General features: G+C 56.5%; 2 protein-coding genes across 2 annotated transcripts; both read left to right on the top strand.

The window, feature by feature from the left end:
* The first annotated feature begins 566 nt into the window (after positions 1-566).
* SMARCD1 (SWI/SNF related, matrix associated, actin dependent regulator of chromatin, subfamily d, member 1) lies at positions 567-8572 on the top strand. The gene is made up of 13 exons (XM_061443319.1): positions 567-747; positions 871-1058; positions 2801-2843; positions 2940-3062; positions 3352-3474; positions 3939-4055; positions 4378-4479; positions 4560-4721; positions 4831-4928; positions 5795-5930; positions 6160-6282; positions 6520-6621; positions 6861-8572. The coding sequence occupies exons 1-13, from the start codon at positions 580-582 to the stop codon at positions 6912-6914; spliced, it is 1539 nt and encodes a 512-aa protein (XP_061299303.1). The 5' UTR covers positions 567-579; the 3' UTR covers positions 6915-8572.
* An 894-nt stretch (positions 8573-9466) lies between these two features.
* Positions 9467-14555, top strand: GPD1 (glycerol-3-phosphate dehydrogenase 1). Its single transcript, XM_061443344.1, has 8 exons — positions 9467-9578; positions 9671-9848; positions 10376-10516; positions 10848-10986; positions 11907-12019; positions 12335-12568; positions 12740-12846; positions 13118-14555. The coding sequence occupies exons 1-8, from the start codon at positions 9538-9540 to the stop codon at positions 13212-13214; spliced, it is 1050 nt and encodes a 349-aa protein (XP_061299328.1). The 5' UTR covers positions 9467-9537; the 3' UTR covers positions 13215-14555.
* Positions 14556-15282: the final 727 nt, after the last annotated feature.

Here is a 15282-nt window from a genome sequence, read left to right as displayed (position 1 = left end):
CCCTACACCCCAAGAACAACCATCATGGACTCTGCACCCCAAGAACAACCATCACGGACCCTACACCCCAAGAACAACCATCATGGACTCTGCACCCCAAGAACAACCATCACAGACCCCGTACCCCAAGAACAACCATCACAGACCCCGCACCCCAAGAACAACCATCACGGACCCCGCACCCCAAGAACAACCATCACGGACCCTGTACCCCAAGAACAACCATCACGGACCCTGCACCCCAAGAACAACCATCACGGACCCTGCACCCCCACCTCCAGCACCCTGCACCCCAAGAACAACCATCACGGACCCTACACCCCAAGAACAACCATCACGGACCCTGTACCCCAAGAACAACCATCACGGACCCTGTACCCCCACCTCCAGCACCCTGCACCCCAAGAACAACCATCACGGACCCCGCACCCCACCATTGACCTTACACCCCCGCCTCCAGCGCGGCCTCCAGCCAGCAGAGGGCGCCAGCTGCGGGCTGCGCCGCTCTAGCGCGGCACCCACCCGCGCTCTCTATGGCCAACGTCCGGTTCCGGCCCGCTCCCCTTTGTGCTGGAGAAGATGGCGGCGCGGGCGGGCTTCCAGTCGGTGACTCCCAGCGGCGGCGGCGGTGGGGCCGCTGCCGGGGCCGGCGCGCTGGGACCGGGCACACCGGGCGGGCCGGTGCGCATGGGCCCGGCTCCGGGACAGGGCCTGTACCGTTCGCCGCTGCCGGGAGCCGCCTACCCGGTGAGGCGGGGGAGGGGCCGGCGGGGCCGAGCGGGGCGGGGCGGGAGGGAGCGGAGGCGGCGGGGCCGGGGCCGGGGCCGGTGGGTCCCGGTGGGCACTGGAGCGGTTCTCTTCTCTCCGCAGCGCCCCGGGATGTTACCGGGCAGCCGGCTGGCGCCGCAGGGCCCCTCCATGGGGCCGCCTGGGTACGGTGGGAGCCCGGCGGTGCGGCCCGGGATGGCGCAGGCCAGCCTGGACCAGGCCCGCAAGAGGCCCGCGCCGCAGCAGCTCCAGCAGGTGCAGCCGCAGGCAGTGCCCAACCGCAACCACAAGTAAGGGCCGGCAACCCCCGGGCATCCCGGCGCATCCCCGGGCAACGGGGGCATCCCCGGTCATTGGGGGCATCCCCGGGCATCCCGGCGCATCCCCGGGCAATGGGGCATCCCCGGGCATCGGGGGTAGCGTGGGTATCCTGGTGCATCCCTGGGCATTCTGGTGCATCCCTGGGCATCCCGGCTCATCCTCGGGCGCCCTGGCATATCCCTGGGCATCAGGGGCATCTCCGGGCAATGGGGGCATCCCCGGATAACGTGGGCATCTCTGGGCAGTGCGGGTATCCTGCCTGGCACATACCTGGGCATTCTGGTGCATCTCTGGGCAGCAGGGGCATCCCCGGGCAATGGGGGCATCCCCGGTCATCATGCCCGCGGTCATCGGGGGCAGCGTGGGTATCCTGGAGCATCCCCCGGCATTCCTGGACATCCCGGCTCATCCCCGGCCGTCCTGGCATATCCCTGGGCATCAGGGGCATCCCCGGATAACGGGGGCATCCCTGGGCAGCGCGGGTATCCTGCCTGGCACATCCCTGGGCATTCCGGTGCATCTCTGGGCAGCAGGGGCATCCCCAGGCATCCCGGCGCATCCCCGGGCAATGGGGGCATCCCCGGTCATCGGGGGCAGCGTGGGTATCCTGGTGCATCCCCAGGCATTCCGGTGCATCCCTGGGCATCCCAGCTCATCCCCGGGCGTCCTGGCGTATCCCTGGGCATCAGGGGCATCTCCGGCCAATGGGGGCATCCCTGGGCAGCGCGGGTATCCTGCCTGGCACATCCTTGGGCATTCCGGTGCATCCCTGGGCAGCAGGGGCATCCTGGCGCATCCCCAGACAACAGGGGCATCCCCGGGCAGCACGGGTATCCTGGCGTATCCCCGGGCATTCCGGTGCATCCCTGGGCAGCAGGGACATCCCGGAGCATTCCTGGGCAGCAGGGGCATCCCCAGGCAGTGTGGGCATCCTGGCACATCCCTGGGCATCCTGGCACATCCCTGGGCAGCAGGGACATCCCAGCGCATCCCCAGGCAGCGTGGGTATCCCGGTGCATCCCTAAGCAGGGTTACAGATGGTTGCCTCTCTCCCCAAAGCCCCCACTGGGACACGCTGGCTTTGCGGTGCAGATGGGCACCCCCAGAATCGCAAAGCAGGGACTGATCAGGGCATGGGCAGCAGGAAGCATCAGTCACCAGCATGGGGTGAGCAGCACAAAGCTGCTCTGTTGGGTTGTGGCTGGGTGTTTGACCTTCGTGCTGTGCTCGGGCTTTCATGGCTGGGTCTTGTTGAGGACTCCAAGGCCATCAGTTCCCTTGTGAGCTCCTGTGGGAGTGGGGAGCTTCCAGCACGAAGGAATAACGTGCAGCTGCGAGGCAGGAGCAGGTTTAGGTGTTGTTCCTAGCGGTACAACGTGGGGCCTTGGTGATTCGGGCCTTGATTTCAAATGCATCTCCTCGAAAGGTCCATCTGCAATGGACTGAGATCATTCTGCCCATGCTCAGCTCTCATGTGGGATGTGAAGTGTCAGGGAATCAGCCACACTGCACCAGGGGAATCAAAAGCTCGATGGGTAATCCAGAGTGTCCCTGGAAATGAAATCCTGAGCCTGGCACAGACGAGAGCACTGCTAATGCCCCCAGCAGCAACCAGAGAAGGAGCCATCGTGTGGCTCTCTTTGTGAACGCTGCAGTTAACCCGCACAAAGCGGTTGCTCATTTAATGCCTCTGCGTCTTCTTCCTCAACAGCGCTAAAAAGAAGAAGATGGCTGATAAAATTCTACCTCAGAGGGTGAGTGGCACGTGTGGCTGCAGCCTGGGGTGGGGTGGGGTTGGCTGGAGAGGGACGGGGACACCGACAGTGATTTGTGTGCTTGGTTGGCTGTAGATTCGTGAGCTTGTCCCCGAGTCTCAGGCCTACATGGACCTTCTGGCCTTTGAAAGGAAGTTGGACCAGACCATCATGAGGAAGCGCTTGGATATCCAGGAGGCTTTGAAGAGACCCATTAAGGTAGGGGAGGGCAGTGTTTGTGGTTACCAGAAGGAAGGTTTGGAGGCTCTTGCTTCACTTACAACAGCAGGAGGGCACTGAAGCTGTTATCTCCCTGTAAGCATGGGGTATTAGGAGCCTTAATGCTCCAGATATAGCAATGGAACCAGAAATGCCTCTTCCATTGTTGTCTGCCCCAGGAGATGGGGAATATGAGGCAGTTAAACCCATCGAGCTTCGTTTTAGCAGAACATAAGCAAGATAACCCTCTGTTTCAGAATGAACACTGTGCCAATGTTCTTCCCTTTAGCAAAAACGAAAGCTGCGTATTTTTATCTCCAATACCTTCAATCCAGCCAAGTCAGACGCAGAGGATGGTGAAGGAACAGTCGCCTCCTGGGAGCTCCGGGTGGAAGGGCGGCTGCTGGAGGATGTAAGTGTGAAATACCCAACTGTGTGGTTCTGGAATTGGCAATGAAAGCAGTGTCTTAGTGTCTGAGAGCAGAGCTAGGGGCTTGATATCCTCCTTCATCTCTGTTTTCCAAGGAGTCTGATGGTGACGAGACCGAGAGCCCAACTTGGAGACCGAAGGGTCCAAGGACATGAGTTATACAAAGTTCTTATAGCTCTAAGAATTACTGGTGAGAGCAGATCAGTGGCACTGGTGTACCCTGGCTCTGAGAATGGGGGCATTGTATGTCATTGCTGAGTGATTTAATTCCTGCAAGCTCATCTTTTAACTCCAGTCTTTCACTTTCTGACTTGGAACTTGATTTTCAAGCACACGTTGGTGAATTTAGGTGTTCAGAACTTAAAGGAATGCTGTCATGCACGGTGGCTGTGCTTGAGTGCTGAGACTTGCTGTCCTAATGCTTTTCCTTCCTGTGTTGCTTGCAGTCTGCTTTGTCCAAATATGATGCCACCAAGCAGAAAAGAAAGTTCTCATCCTTCTTTAAATCTCTGGTCATTGAACTTGATAAAGACCTGTATGGCCCTGACAATCACCTAGTAGAGGTGAGCTTCTTTTCGCTGTGTTACCTCTAAAAATGGGTTGGTGTTTCAGCAGACAGGGTTTGTATATCTCTTGTAACTCAAGAGGTGGGGACACTTCAGGCTTGAACAAGTGGCTGGGAGCCAGGAGCTCTTGAATTCTCATCTTAGCTTTTCCTCTGACTTGCTGGGGTCTGAACAAATGTGTTAACTCCTGTTTCAAGCTGTAAGTGGGGATGGTGACTTTCAGGTGGGTGGGATGTACTGGCGAGCTCGTCGGGTGTCAAGCAGCAGAGCAGAGGGAACCAAGTGTGGGCATGCTTTTAAATGCCCCTTCCTGTTGCAGTGGCACAGGACTGCTACAACTCAGGAGACAGATGGCTTCCAGGTGAAGAGGCCGGGCGATGTAAATGTGCGCTGTACCGTCCTCCTGATGCTGGATTACCAGGTAAGGTGCTAGGAGTAACAGTGCTGGGCACAGCCAGCTCTGCCTGGGTTCATCTCACTTTGCTCTGCTTTGTGCTTCAGCCTCCCCAGTTCAAACTGGATCCTCGCCTGGCTCGTCTCTTGGGGATTCACACCCAGACCCGGCCAGTGATCATCCAGGCATTGTGGCAGTACATCAAGACCCACAAGCTCCAGGACCCCCACGAGAGGGAATACGTCATCTGTGACAAATACCTCCAGCAGGTACCTGGGGCTGGAACAAGCGACTGTCTCAGCTTTGCTTTGTCAGCAGCCAGTGATGACTGGCACGGAGCCCCCATCCCCTTCCCTTAGCCCTGTGTTTCTGTCACAGATATTTGAATCCCAGCGGATGAAGTTCTCTGAAATCCCACAAAGGCTTCACGCATTGCTTATGCCCCCAGAGCCGATCATCATCAATCATGTGATCAGGTGAGAGCACTGCTCTGCTTGATCTCATAGTTCTGTTCATATTCCTAGAATCACAGAATGGTTTGGGTTGGAAAGGACCTTAAGGTCATCCAGTTCCAACAACCTGCCATAGGCAGGGACACCTTCCCCTAGAGCAGCTTGCTCCAAGCCCCTGTGTCCAACCTGGCTTTAAACACTGCCAGGGATGGGGCAGCCACAGCTTCTCTGGGCACCCTGTGCCAGCCCCTCAGCACCTTCCCAGGGAAGAGCTTCTGCCTTATCTCCAACCTGAACTTCCCCTGTTTGTTTGAACTCATCACCCCTTGTCCTATTGCTCCACTCCCTGATGAAGGTCCTTCTGCAGCATCCTTATAGCCCTCTTCAGATACTTGAAGGCTGCTCTGAGGTCTCCCCGCAGCTCCTCTTCTCCAGGCTGAACAGTCCCAACTTTCTCAGCCTGTCTTCATTTCTTTCTTTATATTTCTAGAAGGAGGAGTGGAGGGGATGGATGGGGCTGGCACAGGAAGGCAATGTGCTATGTTCTGGTTTTCAGCAGCAGTTCTCTTGTTGCCTGTCATTGTTTCTTTGTACGAGAACAGCCGCCTCTTTCGTTTACCACGTCCCTCTGTTCCACCAGGCACTCCCACGTTCATGCTGTCCTTTGCGTTCCACTTCTGTAGATAGAAATCTGCTTGGAGCAATCCCTTGGTCCTTGTGCTGCAAAGGCATCAGTGGAGCTTTGCTGCTTGGTGTTAGCTTCAGCTCTAAGACTAACGTGGCTTCTCCCTGCCTGCAATCCATCTGCTGCATCATCCTACAGGAGCTACGGTTTGGTGCTGTCTTGAGCTGCTCACTTATTTTAGCTTCTTTCTTGTGGCTGCCCCTAGTGTTGACCCAAACGACCAGAAGAAAACAGCTTGCTATGACATCGATGTGGAGGTGGATGATACCTTGAAAACTCAGATGAATTCCTTCCTGCTATCCACAGCCAGTCAACAGGAAATTGCTGCTCTGGATAACAAGGTAGGAGAGAGCTCCTTCAGGTCTGCCCCTCTCCTTGCTGAGTGGGAATGTGTCTGGAGCAGGTGAGCCCTGAACAGGACAGGAGTTCAGGGAGCTGAAAAACCCTGTTGGACAGGTGTAAGACAGCCAGGGAGTAGAAGGATTCGCCTTCATGTGGTGCCATCTCTTGATGTTTCAGTGTGACTTTTTCCCCTATTCAGCAGTTTAGTTCTGTGTTTATCTCCTTCAGATTCATGAAACAATAGAGACAATTAACCAGCTGAAGACCCAGCGGGAGTTCATGCTGAGCTTTGCTCGAGATCCTCAGGGCTTCATCAACGACTGGCTCCAGTCCCAGTGCCGGGATTTAAAGGTAAAAGCTTTGACTTGTGTGGAAGGTGGATCCAGTCACACTCTTCCCTCATTATAACCAGCTCCCACTGAGAGAGAGAGGCAATTTCCTGCTCAGAAAGCAAGATTAGAATTGGAGTCAAGTGGAAGAACCTGACCTGACTCTACTGAAATGCCTTTGAGGAAAGGGGAGGGCTGTGGGTTTGCTCAGCCAGAGCTTTTGCACTCCCTGAACTGTTTCGTCCTTTGTGCTCTCCAGACAATGACTGATGTTGTTGGGAATCCAGAAGAGGAGCGTAGAGCTGAGTTCTACTTCCAGCCATGGGCTCAGGAAGCTGTGTGCAGATACTTTTACTCCAAGGTGAGTGTCTCCAAGCAGGGGTCCTCCTCTGTACTCAGTGGTCCTGAGTACCTGTCACGACATGGGGACAGATGCTCCTCGTGGAGAGTGGCAGTGTTAAGCTCCACTTGTAGACACTGCTGATGCCTCTTGCTCCCAGTTTGAGCTCGCCCAGTTTCCAGCTGGGCCCTGTGTTCCTGGGATGCTGTGGTGCTGCACCATCCGTGTATGTTAATGCTCCCCTCTGGCTTCTCTTGCAGGTGCAGCAGAGACGGCAGGAACTGGAGCAGGCCCTGGGAATCCGGAACACATAGATGCTCTGCTCCTCCCCACCAGAAGGCATCACAGCTCTTTGTGGAGCCAGAGCTGCAGAGTACGCTGTTAAAGCTCACATAATCCCACTCCGGCAGCGAGGCCGCCTCATTATTCATCCTGGCATTGTCCCTGTTGGGGCAGCTCCAGGATACCTGCAATCTGCTGGGCCGTGGCAAGCAGATGGGCTCCAGTGAACACACATTTCTACCTGGTTTTCTTCCTGACTGTTGCCTTGCCCAGTCCCAAGGCTTCCGAGAGCCTCCCCTTGACTCTGCACTGCCTGTAGTGTGTCCCCATAGCCAGTTGCAGCTGCTGACTTGGAGCCTTTCTCAAGTTCAGAAACCACAACCTCTTCTTCCCCCAACTAGCATCTAGTTGTGGCACACGGGACCTGGCTCTGGGAAGCCTGGAGCTGCTGTAAAAGTGGAGTTCTGTGGCTAGTCTCTTCCCTGCCTCGTGTTATAGGAAGCTACCAGGAGATGTAGTGGGCAGGATGCTGTGAGCTGACATACCTCCCTGCCCTCACTCCCTCGTGTGGAGGGTGCTGCTGCACTGGGCTGCCTCATGGGTCACTCTCCTCCTTGAGGAAGTCCCTGGACTCTGTAGAGAATCGCTTCTTCCCCTGCCCCTTTTCCTGCCCTGTTCCCTTTGTGTTCTTTGACAGACTGTCCTAGGCTGGTATCACAGGGCAGAGGAGATGTTGGTTTATTGCAGGGATGTGGAAGCACTGGAGTGGTGAGACCTCTCTGTGCTTCAAAAGACCTCCACTTGCTGTTGCCTCAAACCATCTGGCTGCTGCTTCACCCTGTAGCAGGGAGAGGGGATGCAGCAACTGCCTGGTGGAATTGTGCGGGGACACAATGTTGTAGGCATATTCCTTTGGGACAGTTACCCTGTGTCACTTGCTGTGGGGACCAGAGGCTCCTTTGTGTGGGTCTGAGGGTGGAACAGGACAGTCCTTGGGAATGGATGTATCTCCAAGCGTGTAGGAGTTAGCAGGTGTGTTTCCATGCTGAAGCTCCTGTGGGTTTTAGTCAAGTAGGTTTTGGGGCTGCCGCAAGGCCCAGCATGGTTTCAGGAATGTACAAGTAGATTTTTCTCTACTCTGGGGAGCAGCAGCCCAGATGCCTCTTCATGGAATGAATTACTAGTGGTGAAGTGTAAGAGAAAGCCTTCTCTTGACCTAGATCTTGGTATTTCTGCTCGGGACTGTAATGCAAATGGACTTGAAAGTTGGTTGGATTCTCTTGGAATAGCTGCAAAGCCACATTACTGATGCCCCCCCCATCCCCATCCCCACACCCACCTTTGGTGTGGTTGGGAAGGTTGCTATGAATTTGGGTGGCCCTGCTCCTTGTGTCTGTGTTATACATGTCTGTGAGTAATAGACTCGACTTCCCTTCTCCTCTGCCCCCTTAGGCAATGGCTCCTCTGTGGTACTGGGGTGAAGGTCTTGGTGCTGATGAAGCAGCCCACTGACTCCTCAGGGGAATCACACATGAAGGATGCTGAGTCCCACGTAGGCAAATGTAGCTGTTGCAGAGTAACTGATTTTCTTAACTGACTATTATGGGTTTTTTTTCCATGGACCAAATTTTTTTTGTACTGTATCCTTGTAGACGTCACCCAGTTTTAATAAAAGCCTCCTGTGAAGGAAGCTGTCCTCCTCCTTCTGTGCTGCCAGCACCCTTCCTCTCAGCTTGGGGGATGATGCTTCATTTGCTTGCCTGGGAAGGGGCAGAGGGACAGGATTATCTCCACTTCTCAAAGCCAACTGGGTTAAGAGACGAGCGAAAAGGTTCTTCATATTTTGGCCTTTTATAGAGCGCCGTTGGTGTAGGGATCTCTTGGCTTGCAGAGTCTGTTGAGCCTTTGCAAAGTGCTTTGGTGGCAAACAAGCAAAGTCACTTGAGCAAAACTGGAAATGCAGCGACCAATCTGCTGATAAAATCCACTCGTCCCTATTTTCACCCTCTGCTGCCTTGCAGAATGTGGCAGCCTGTTACGTGCCCCATGGGCATCAGGTGGCATTTTGAGGAACCTGTATTAAAGCTTACATACAAGGGTTTAAAACTGTGGAAAAGGGAATTCTCTGCTCACCCTGCCTTGTTCATAAACGTAGCACTGTGATAATGCTGTACAGAAAACCTCTAAGCCCTTGGAGCATCAAGAGATGCTCTAGAGAAGGGTGAGCAGTTTGCCTGAGGTCAGGTAGTTGCTGCTGCTGCTGCTTCAGGCAGTGAGATGAGGGAGGGAGCTGTGGCCTGGGTCTGCAGCCAGGTGGTTTGTCCTTCCTCGGGGGGGAAATGGCACTTCGGAAGAGAGGGAGAATAAAACGCTTTATTACAGGAAAAGGGAGAGATTTGGCAGTCCTGACTCCCGGTTCAGCACAGATTTGGCACAGCCGTTTCCCCTTTGCTCCAGGGAAGCAATACGCACCTGCGGTGCAGCCCCGCGATACCGAGCACCGCTGGGGCCGCCCCGGGGCTCTGGTGCCCGGTTCCCCGGGGTGAGGCGGGGCCAGAGGCGGGACGGGGCCGTCCCCGCTCCCGCTGCTCCGGCCAGCCTTGAAATAGCAGCGGCGGGGCTCGGCGCTGCGCAGTGCCCCCGGCTCCCGGCACCATGGGTGGCAAAAGAGTCTGCATCGTGGGCTCCGGCAACTGGTGAGCCCCTGCCCTCGGGCACTGGGCACGGTGGCCCCCGGTACGAGCTGTCCCCGTGCCCACTGCCCCCTGGCTCTGCTCTGCCCGTGCAGGGGCTCGGCCATCGCCAAGATCGCCGGCAGCAACGCGGCGCGGCTGAGCACCTTCGAGAACCAGGTGAACATGTGGGTGCTGCAGGAGGAGGTGGGCGGCCGGCGGCTCACGGACATCATCAACACAGAGCACGAGAACGTCAAGTACCTGCCAGGGCACAAGCTGCCCCCCAACGTGGTGAGTGTGGCACCGTGGTGGCCTCCCCGCCGAGCGCCAGGGCCGGTGCTGGCAGCCAGGCTGTGGTGAGAGGTAATAAACAGCCCCGCCGGAGCCCTGGGCACTGTGCTGTGAAGGCAGGGGATGCCGCGGGCTGCACAGGCTCGGTGACACGCTCCCAGTGACCTTGATCTGTGCTTGGACGAGCTGCAGCCCTGGCTGCTCTCGCTGCCCACCTTTGCCCCTGCTCCGGTATCCTACAGCCTGGGCTTGAGGCCATTTGCTGGCTGTGCTCTGGGCCCATGGGGCCTCCTGCCCCACGCCAGGACACTCGGCCCCTTGGCACTCCTGTGGGACCAGCTCTGCTTCTGCCTCTCTGCTCTGCCAGCCCTGGAAAAGGGGACCTCGGGGCAGTGACTTGTGCCCTTCCTTCCCTTACAGGGAAGCCCCCGTTAGTTACTCTCAAGCCTCTGCTCCCCTTGGATCCAGGACATAGTCACCATACAAGTACAGGCACAAGACCCTTACAACAGCCCTACTCTCTTCAGGTAGCAGAGCCAGACCTGCTGAAAGCCTGTGCTGGGGCTGACATCCTCCTCTTTGTGGTGCCCCACCAGTTTATTGGCAAAGTCTGTGACCAGCTCAAGGGCCATGTGAAGAAAGATGCTGTTGGGATGTCACTCATCAAGGTGTGAGCAGGGGGAGCCCAGGCAGGTCATTGGGGTGCTGGGCTAAAGGGGTTTAACTGAGAGCAGCCTGGCTTGGAGGAGCTGCAAAGGAATCCTAGGATTCTGGGGGAGAAACTGGGCTCTGGGGTTATGGGGGGATGCAGGAGGTGGGGATTTGGAGGGGTGTTGGTGGAGGGGAAGAGTGAGGGCATGTGGGGGACCTCAAGCACTGTGAGGAGAGGGGTGCAGCTGAGCACTGGCAGGGCTGTGGGGATGAGAACCAGAGCATTGCAGCACAGGGAATGACGGGCTGGGGGGCAGGTCCTCATCTCTGTCCCTGGTTGTCTCCCAGGGGGTGGATGAAGGACCAGATGGGCTGAGGCTGATCTCTGACATTATCCATGAGAAACTGGGAATAGAGATGAGCGTCCTCATGGGGGCCAACATTGCAAATGAAGTTGCAGAAGAGAAGTTCTGTGAAACAACCATCGGTAAGGAGCCAAGAACCCCCCTCAGCAGCAGCCTTCACTCCCGAGGAGTGGGAAGAGTCAAAGGGCTGAGCGTGGTGCAGCTCAAACCGCTGCTGCCTCGCATGAGCTGAGCCCAGTAGAGGCAGCGCCGCTCCATAGGAGCCGGATGAGCTCATTCACAGGGTTTACAATGTGATTGCTCGCTTCATTAAAACCAGAGTTGTGTGTCTAAAAGTTCCTGCCAGCACAGACTCAGCATCAGGCAGCGTGCCTGGCACAAATCAAAGGGGTGGACACCAAGAGGCCCTTTAGAAATGGAGTCCCTACCTTCGTTTCCTTGCGCTTCAAGGGAGACGCTCACCTGGATCCCGTGTTGTTGCCAGGCAGGGCTGCTTGAAAGCTCATCTGGTGGCTGTTGCTAACATCCTCCACACTGTTTGTGAATGAGGCACAGCAGCCAAAACCAACAGGCCAGTTTGCTGCTGGGTTAGAAGTTCCAGGATTCAAAGTGTCTGTATTTCAAACAAAAGCAAACGTGCTGTGCAGGAGGGGGCAGAGACCGGAGAGGTACAAACAGAGCGTGTTACCACTGCGAGCACAGAGATGCTCTTGCACTGCAGGAACAGGGAGAACAGCAGTCTCCAAACCCACATTTGCAGCCTTTGAAGATGCCTTTCATTTACTGGATATGTAATTTCCTGACACAGCAGCAGGGACTGTCCCTGTGTTATGGGAATTCCAAGGCCGAACCTTGCTTATCTGCCCCACAATCTGGACCTGCAAATGTTTAGCAATGCCCATCAGTTGGGCAATAGGTTCCTCTCGCTGCACTAGCTGCAAGGGTTTTTGCTGCAGAAACACACCACTGGGCAGGAGAACGGCACAGTCCTACCTTAGGGCCTTCCCCCATCATCTTCCTCCTTCCCCTGTTGTCTCATCAGGCTGCAAGGACCTGCAGCATGGGCAGACACTGAAGGAGCTGATGCAGACACCGAATTTCCGGGTGACAGTGGTGCAGGAAGCTGACACGGTGGAGATCTGTGGGGCTCTCAAGGTGGGTGAGCTGCTCACTGGGCTTTGCAGGTCTTGGTTAGCAGAGCCTGGGATTCCCTATGGCCCTGCAGGCAGATCTGGGGAGGAGGCTGACAGCAGAATGAACCCCTCTGGGTACTGCACTGTGGCTCACTGAGACCTTTGGGTCAAAGGCCCTTTGGATGTGTCCTGCTCAGCTGCTTGGAGCGATGATGATCACTGGATCATCAGGAGCAGGCAGGAGCCTGTGCTTGGGATCACACTGGCAGCTCATGGACACAGCAAAGCCCCGAGTTCCACTGGGAACAGACCCTTCCACGATGCTGCTGTTTTCCAGAACGTTGTGGCTGTAGGAGCGGGTTTCTGTGATGGGCTCGGCTATGGAGACAACACGAAGGCTGCCGTGATCCGTCTGGGGCTGATGGAGATGATCGGCTTTGCCAAACTCTTCTGCAAGGGCCCTGTCACCTCCTCCACGTTCCTGCAGAGCTGTGGGGTTGCTGATCTCATCACTACCTGCTACGGTGGCCGCAACCGAAAGGTGGCCGAGGCTTTTGCCAAGACTGGGAAGGTAAGAGGAGCAACCCTGGTACCTGCATCCCCATGCTGAGGGAAACCCAGGCAGCGCCATGGAACATGCTGCCTTCACTCGCCCAGTGCCAGAGCCTGGCTCCAGGGAAGGGATGTGGGGTGGCAGATGGGTTTGCAGGGTCCGGTTCCCTCACTTGTTGGGTTGTTCCAGTCTCTTGAGCAGCTGGAGAAGGAGATGTTGAATGGGCAGAAGCTGCAGGGTCCCCAGACGTCTGCTGAGCTCCATCGCATCCTGAAAAGCAAGAATGCGGTAGAGAAGTGAGTGCTGCCATCTCCCTTGCCTGCTCTTTTGGGGGGGGGGGGGGGGGGGGGCAGAAGGGGAACCCCACCCTCAGGGTCCCTCCTCTTCAGGTCAACCTCTGCGTTGCCCACATCAAACCAGCTGGCCAGGAACGGCCTGTTGGATGAGGCAGCAGGACACTGCCCTATCTGCTCCTGCCCAGTGGTCCTGCACGTCACTGCAGGAGGTGCTCTGACCCTGCCAGCTGTGGTGATAGGGCAAGGGGTGACTTTGTTCATCTGCCCACAGGTTCCCCCTCTTCACAGCTGTGTATCAGATCTGCTACGAGGGCAAACCTGTTACTGATGTCATCAAGTGCCTCCAGAACCACCCTGAGCACAAGTAAGGGGGCTCTGCCTGCAAGACCTGAGCCTGCCAAGATGAGCAGAGAGCTACAGCTTTGTAAGGAGTCCAGGTCTCCTGGGAGCCTTTGCAGGGTGCTGGAAGGGCAGAGGGTCCCTTTCTCAGCCTTGGACGCTGCCAGCCTGAGCCTGGCATCTGCACAGAGGTACCTGTTGATCTCCCTTTCTCTTCAAAGGGCTCATTTAGCTTCTGCTGCTGTCTAGGCTCTGCCCTGAGCAGGGCTGAGCATCTTCCTCCTTCTACTTCCTCCTGCTGTGATGAACTCAGTTCTCAGAGGGACTCTGCCAGCTCACCTTAAGGAGGCACTGCCTGGAGGACAAGCTTTGCTATTAGCCCCATGGAGCCACTCTGCACGACACCAACCCTCTCCTGCTCACCACTCTTGCTTTTGGCTTAACTATCTCATGCAGAGGACACAGTTCCCCACCAGGCTCCACTAGGCTGAATGAGGCTCCCCAGGACCTGTGAGGGGCTGAGAATCACTCTTCTTTCTAAGCAGCCCAGCACAGAGCCCAACATCCTTTGCCACGTTGCCATGTGCTGCTGCCCCAGCCACCCCCAGCTGCCCTGGCCAATGCTTTGTGCGTGAGGGCACTTGTTTATTTAGGCTTTTGGCTCTTGTACTCAAACCTCCCCTGTTGTCACAGCTTTGCCCATGCTGATTCCATGCCCATCCCTGGACAGCCTTTCTCCCTCACTTGTTTGTTCTCTTGGCTTTGGCAATGCAGGGACCAACTGCCCCAAAGTCTTTGTGAGCAGCTGTAACAAGTGCAACCCTTGGCTGTGGACCTGACAGAGCAGTTGGGTCATGTTGCTTTTAGATGGATGAGCCACAGCAGCTTTTTGCCTTCTCTCTGCCTTGCTCCACTCTGTGCCTTAGCCCAGTCTTTGCTTCTATATGTGGCTTTCTAGGAGCTGAGAAAGCAGGTTCCATGCTTCCTTTCCCTGCTGCCCCTCTTGCGAGGGTGCTGGAAAGTGCCCTGGCACAAGGGGCAGCAAAGGATACGTGACCCACAAAGAGGCACAAGGAGACCTCCGACACCACAGGCGAGGACAGAGGTCTCATGCCTCATGCTGTGCCTTTGACGCTTGCCCCGTGTCCAGCCGGGTGCCGCGTGCTTCCCGGCCCTCTGAAGCTGCTCCTGTTTGCTCAGGCCAGCGTGGCCAGTTCAGTGATCCCTGTGGGGACTGGCAGGCTGGAGCTGCCCCAGGGCTCGCTGTCCACCCCTGTTCCAGGTCCTCGAGCTGCTGGCTCCCTGCCTAGCCCTGTACCTTAGGAATGTTTAAAGCGATAATAAACGTGGAGAGGAGATGGGAGACATGCTCTTTGCTCTGTGGCATCCTTGCCTTTGGGTTGGTGCCTGCTGGACTTGCTGAGAGTGCAGAGAAGGGCACTGTTCGTTCCCTCCTGGCTCTGCACCCTTGTGTGCTGTTCCAGAAACAGCAAGAACGCCTCTGCAGGTCCTCGCTCAGTCACAGCACAGCGCAGTGTCCCACTTGCCTTCTCTCAGCAGTGTTGCCTGGAGGAGTGAAGAGGGTTGAGGTTGCAAGGGTGGAACTGGGTAGAGTCCAAACTCTTCTACCTGGGGCCTGCAGGAGCTGGGCCAGGACCCTGCTGTGCCCCATGTACCCCGGGCCACCCCTCCTCTGATGTCCTGGCTTCTTGGAACACGCCGTGTTGCTTTCTTCATCTCTTCCCGAGTGCTTTTCCCAGCCTTGCCCTGTTCCTGCCTTTCTTTGAAATGCATCTCACACTGAGTGACCTTTCCAGGGCCGTTCGCCCTCTGCTCAGCCTCTTGCGAGGGGAATTTAATCTGCTGGCATTGCATCGTTTCTGTGTCTTTTATTAGACACGCTTCCTCGCCGGGTCCCCTCCGACCTTTAACGAGGACCGAGCTATCCTGCAGCAAGCAGCCAGCATCAGCTTCCTCTCACAAGGAACTGTTGAGGTTGGAAGGAGGATAAAGGAAGTCCAGCGTGGTCCCGCAGGGCTGGCACAACTCCTGCTTCCCTTCGCCCTCACGGCCTTCAGGCATCCCGGTTCAAGCGTT

This window comes from Pezoporus flaviventris, unplaced genomic scaffold (genome assembly GCF_033815535.1).
Source record: "Pezoporus flaviventris isolate CSIRO_AGI_PZ_B2104156 unplaced genomic scaffold, CSIRO_AGI_Pfla_v1 ptg000350l, whole genome shotgun sequence".
Classification (NCBI taxonomy): domain Eukaryota; kingdom Metazoa; phylum Chordata; class Aves; order Psittaciformes; family Psittacidae; genus Pezoporus; species Pezoporus flaviventris.
The sequence above is the reverse complement of the archived record's forward strand: the minus strand, read 5'-3'. Positions and strand labels throughout refer to the sequence as shown.

Excerpts from the sequence above, each read along its gene's own strand:
- SMARCD1 (XM_061443319.1), top strand. The coding sequence starts at position 580 with ATGGCGGCGCGGGCGGGCTTCCAGTCGGTGACTCCCAGCGGCGGCGGC. Across the intron at positions 3,475-3,938 it reads AAGGGCGGCTGCTGGAGGAT|TCTGCTTTGTCCAAATATGA; the intron begins GTAAGTGTGAAA and ends TGTTGCTTGCAG. Across the intron at positions 6,283-6,519 it reads CCCAGTGCCGGGATTTAAAG|ACAATGACTGATGTTGTTGG; the intron begins GTAAAAGCTTTG and ends TGTGCTCTCCAG.
- GPD1 (XM_061443344.1), top strand. The coding sequence starts at position 9,538 with ATGGGTGGCAAAAGAGTCTGCATCGTGGGCTCCGGCAACTG. Across the intron at positions 10,517-10,847 it reads TTGGGATGTCACTCATCAAG|GGGGTGGATGAAGGACCAGA; the intron begins GTGTGAGCAGGG and ends GTTGTCTCCCAG. Across the intron at positions 10,987-11,906 it reads GTTCTGTGAAACAACCATCG|GCTGCAAGGACCTGCAGCAT; the intron begins GTAAGGAGCCAA and ends TTGTCTCATCAG.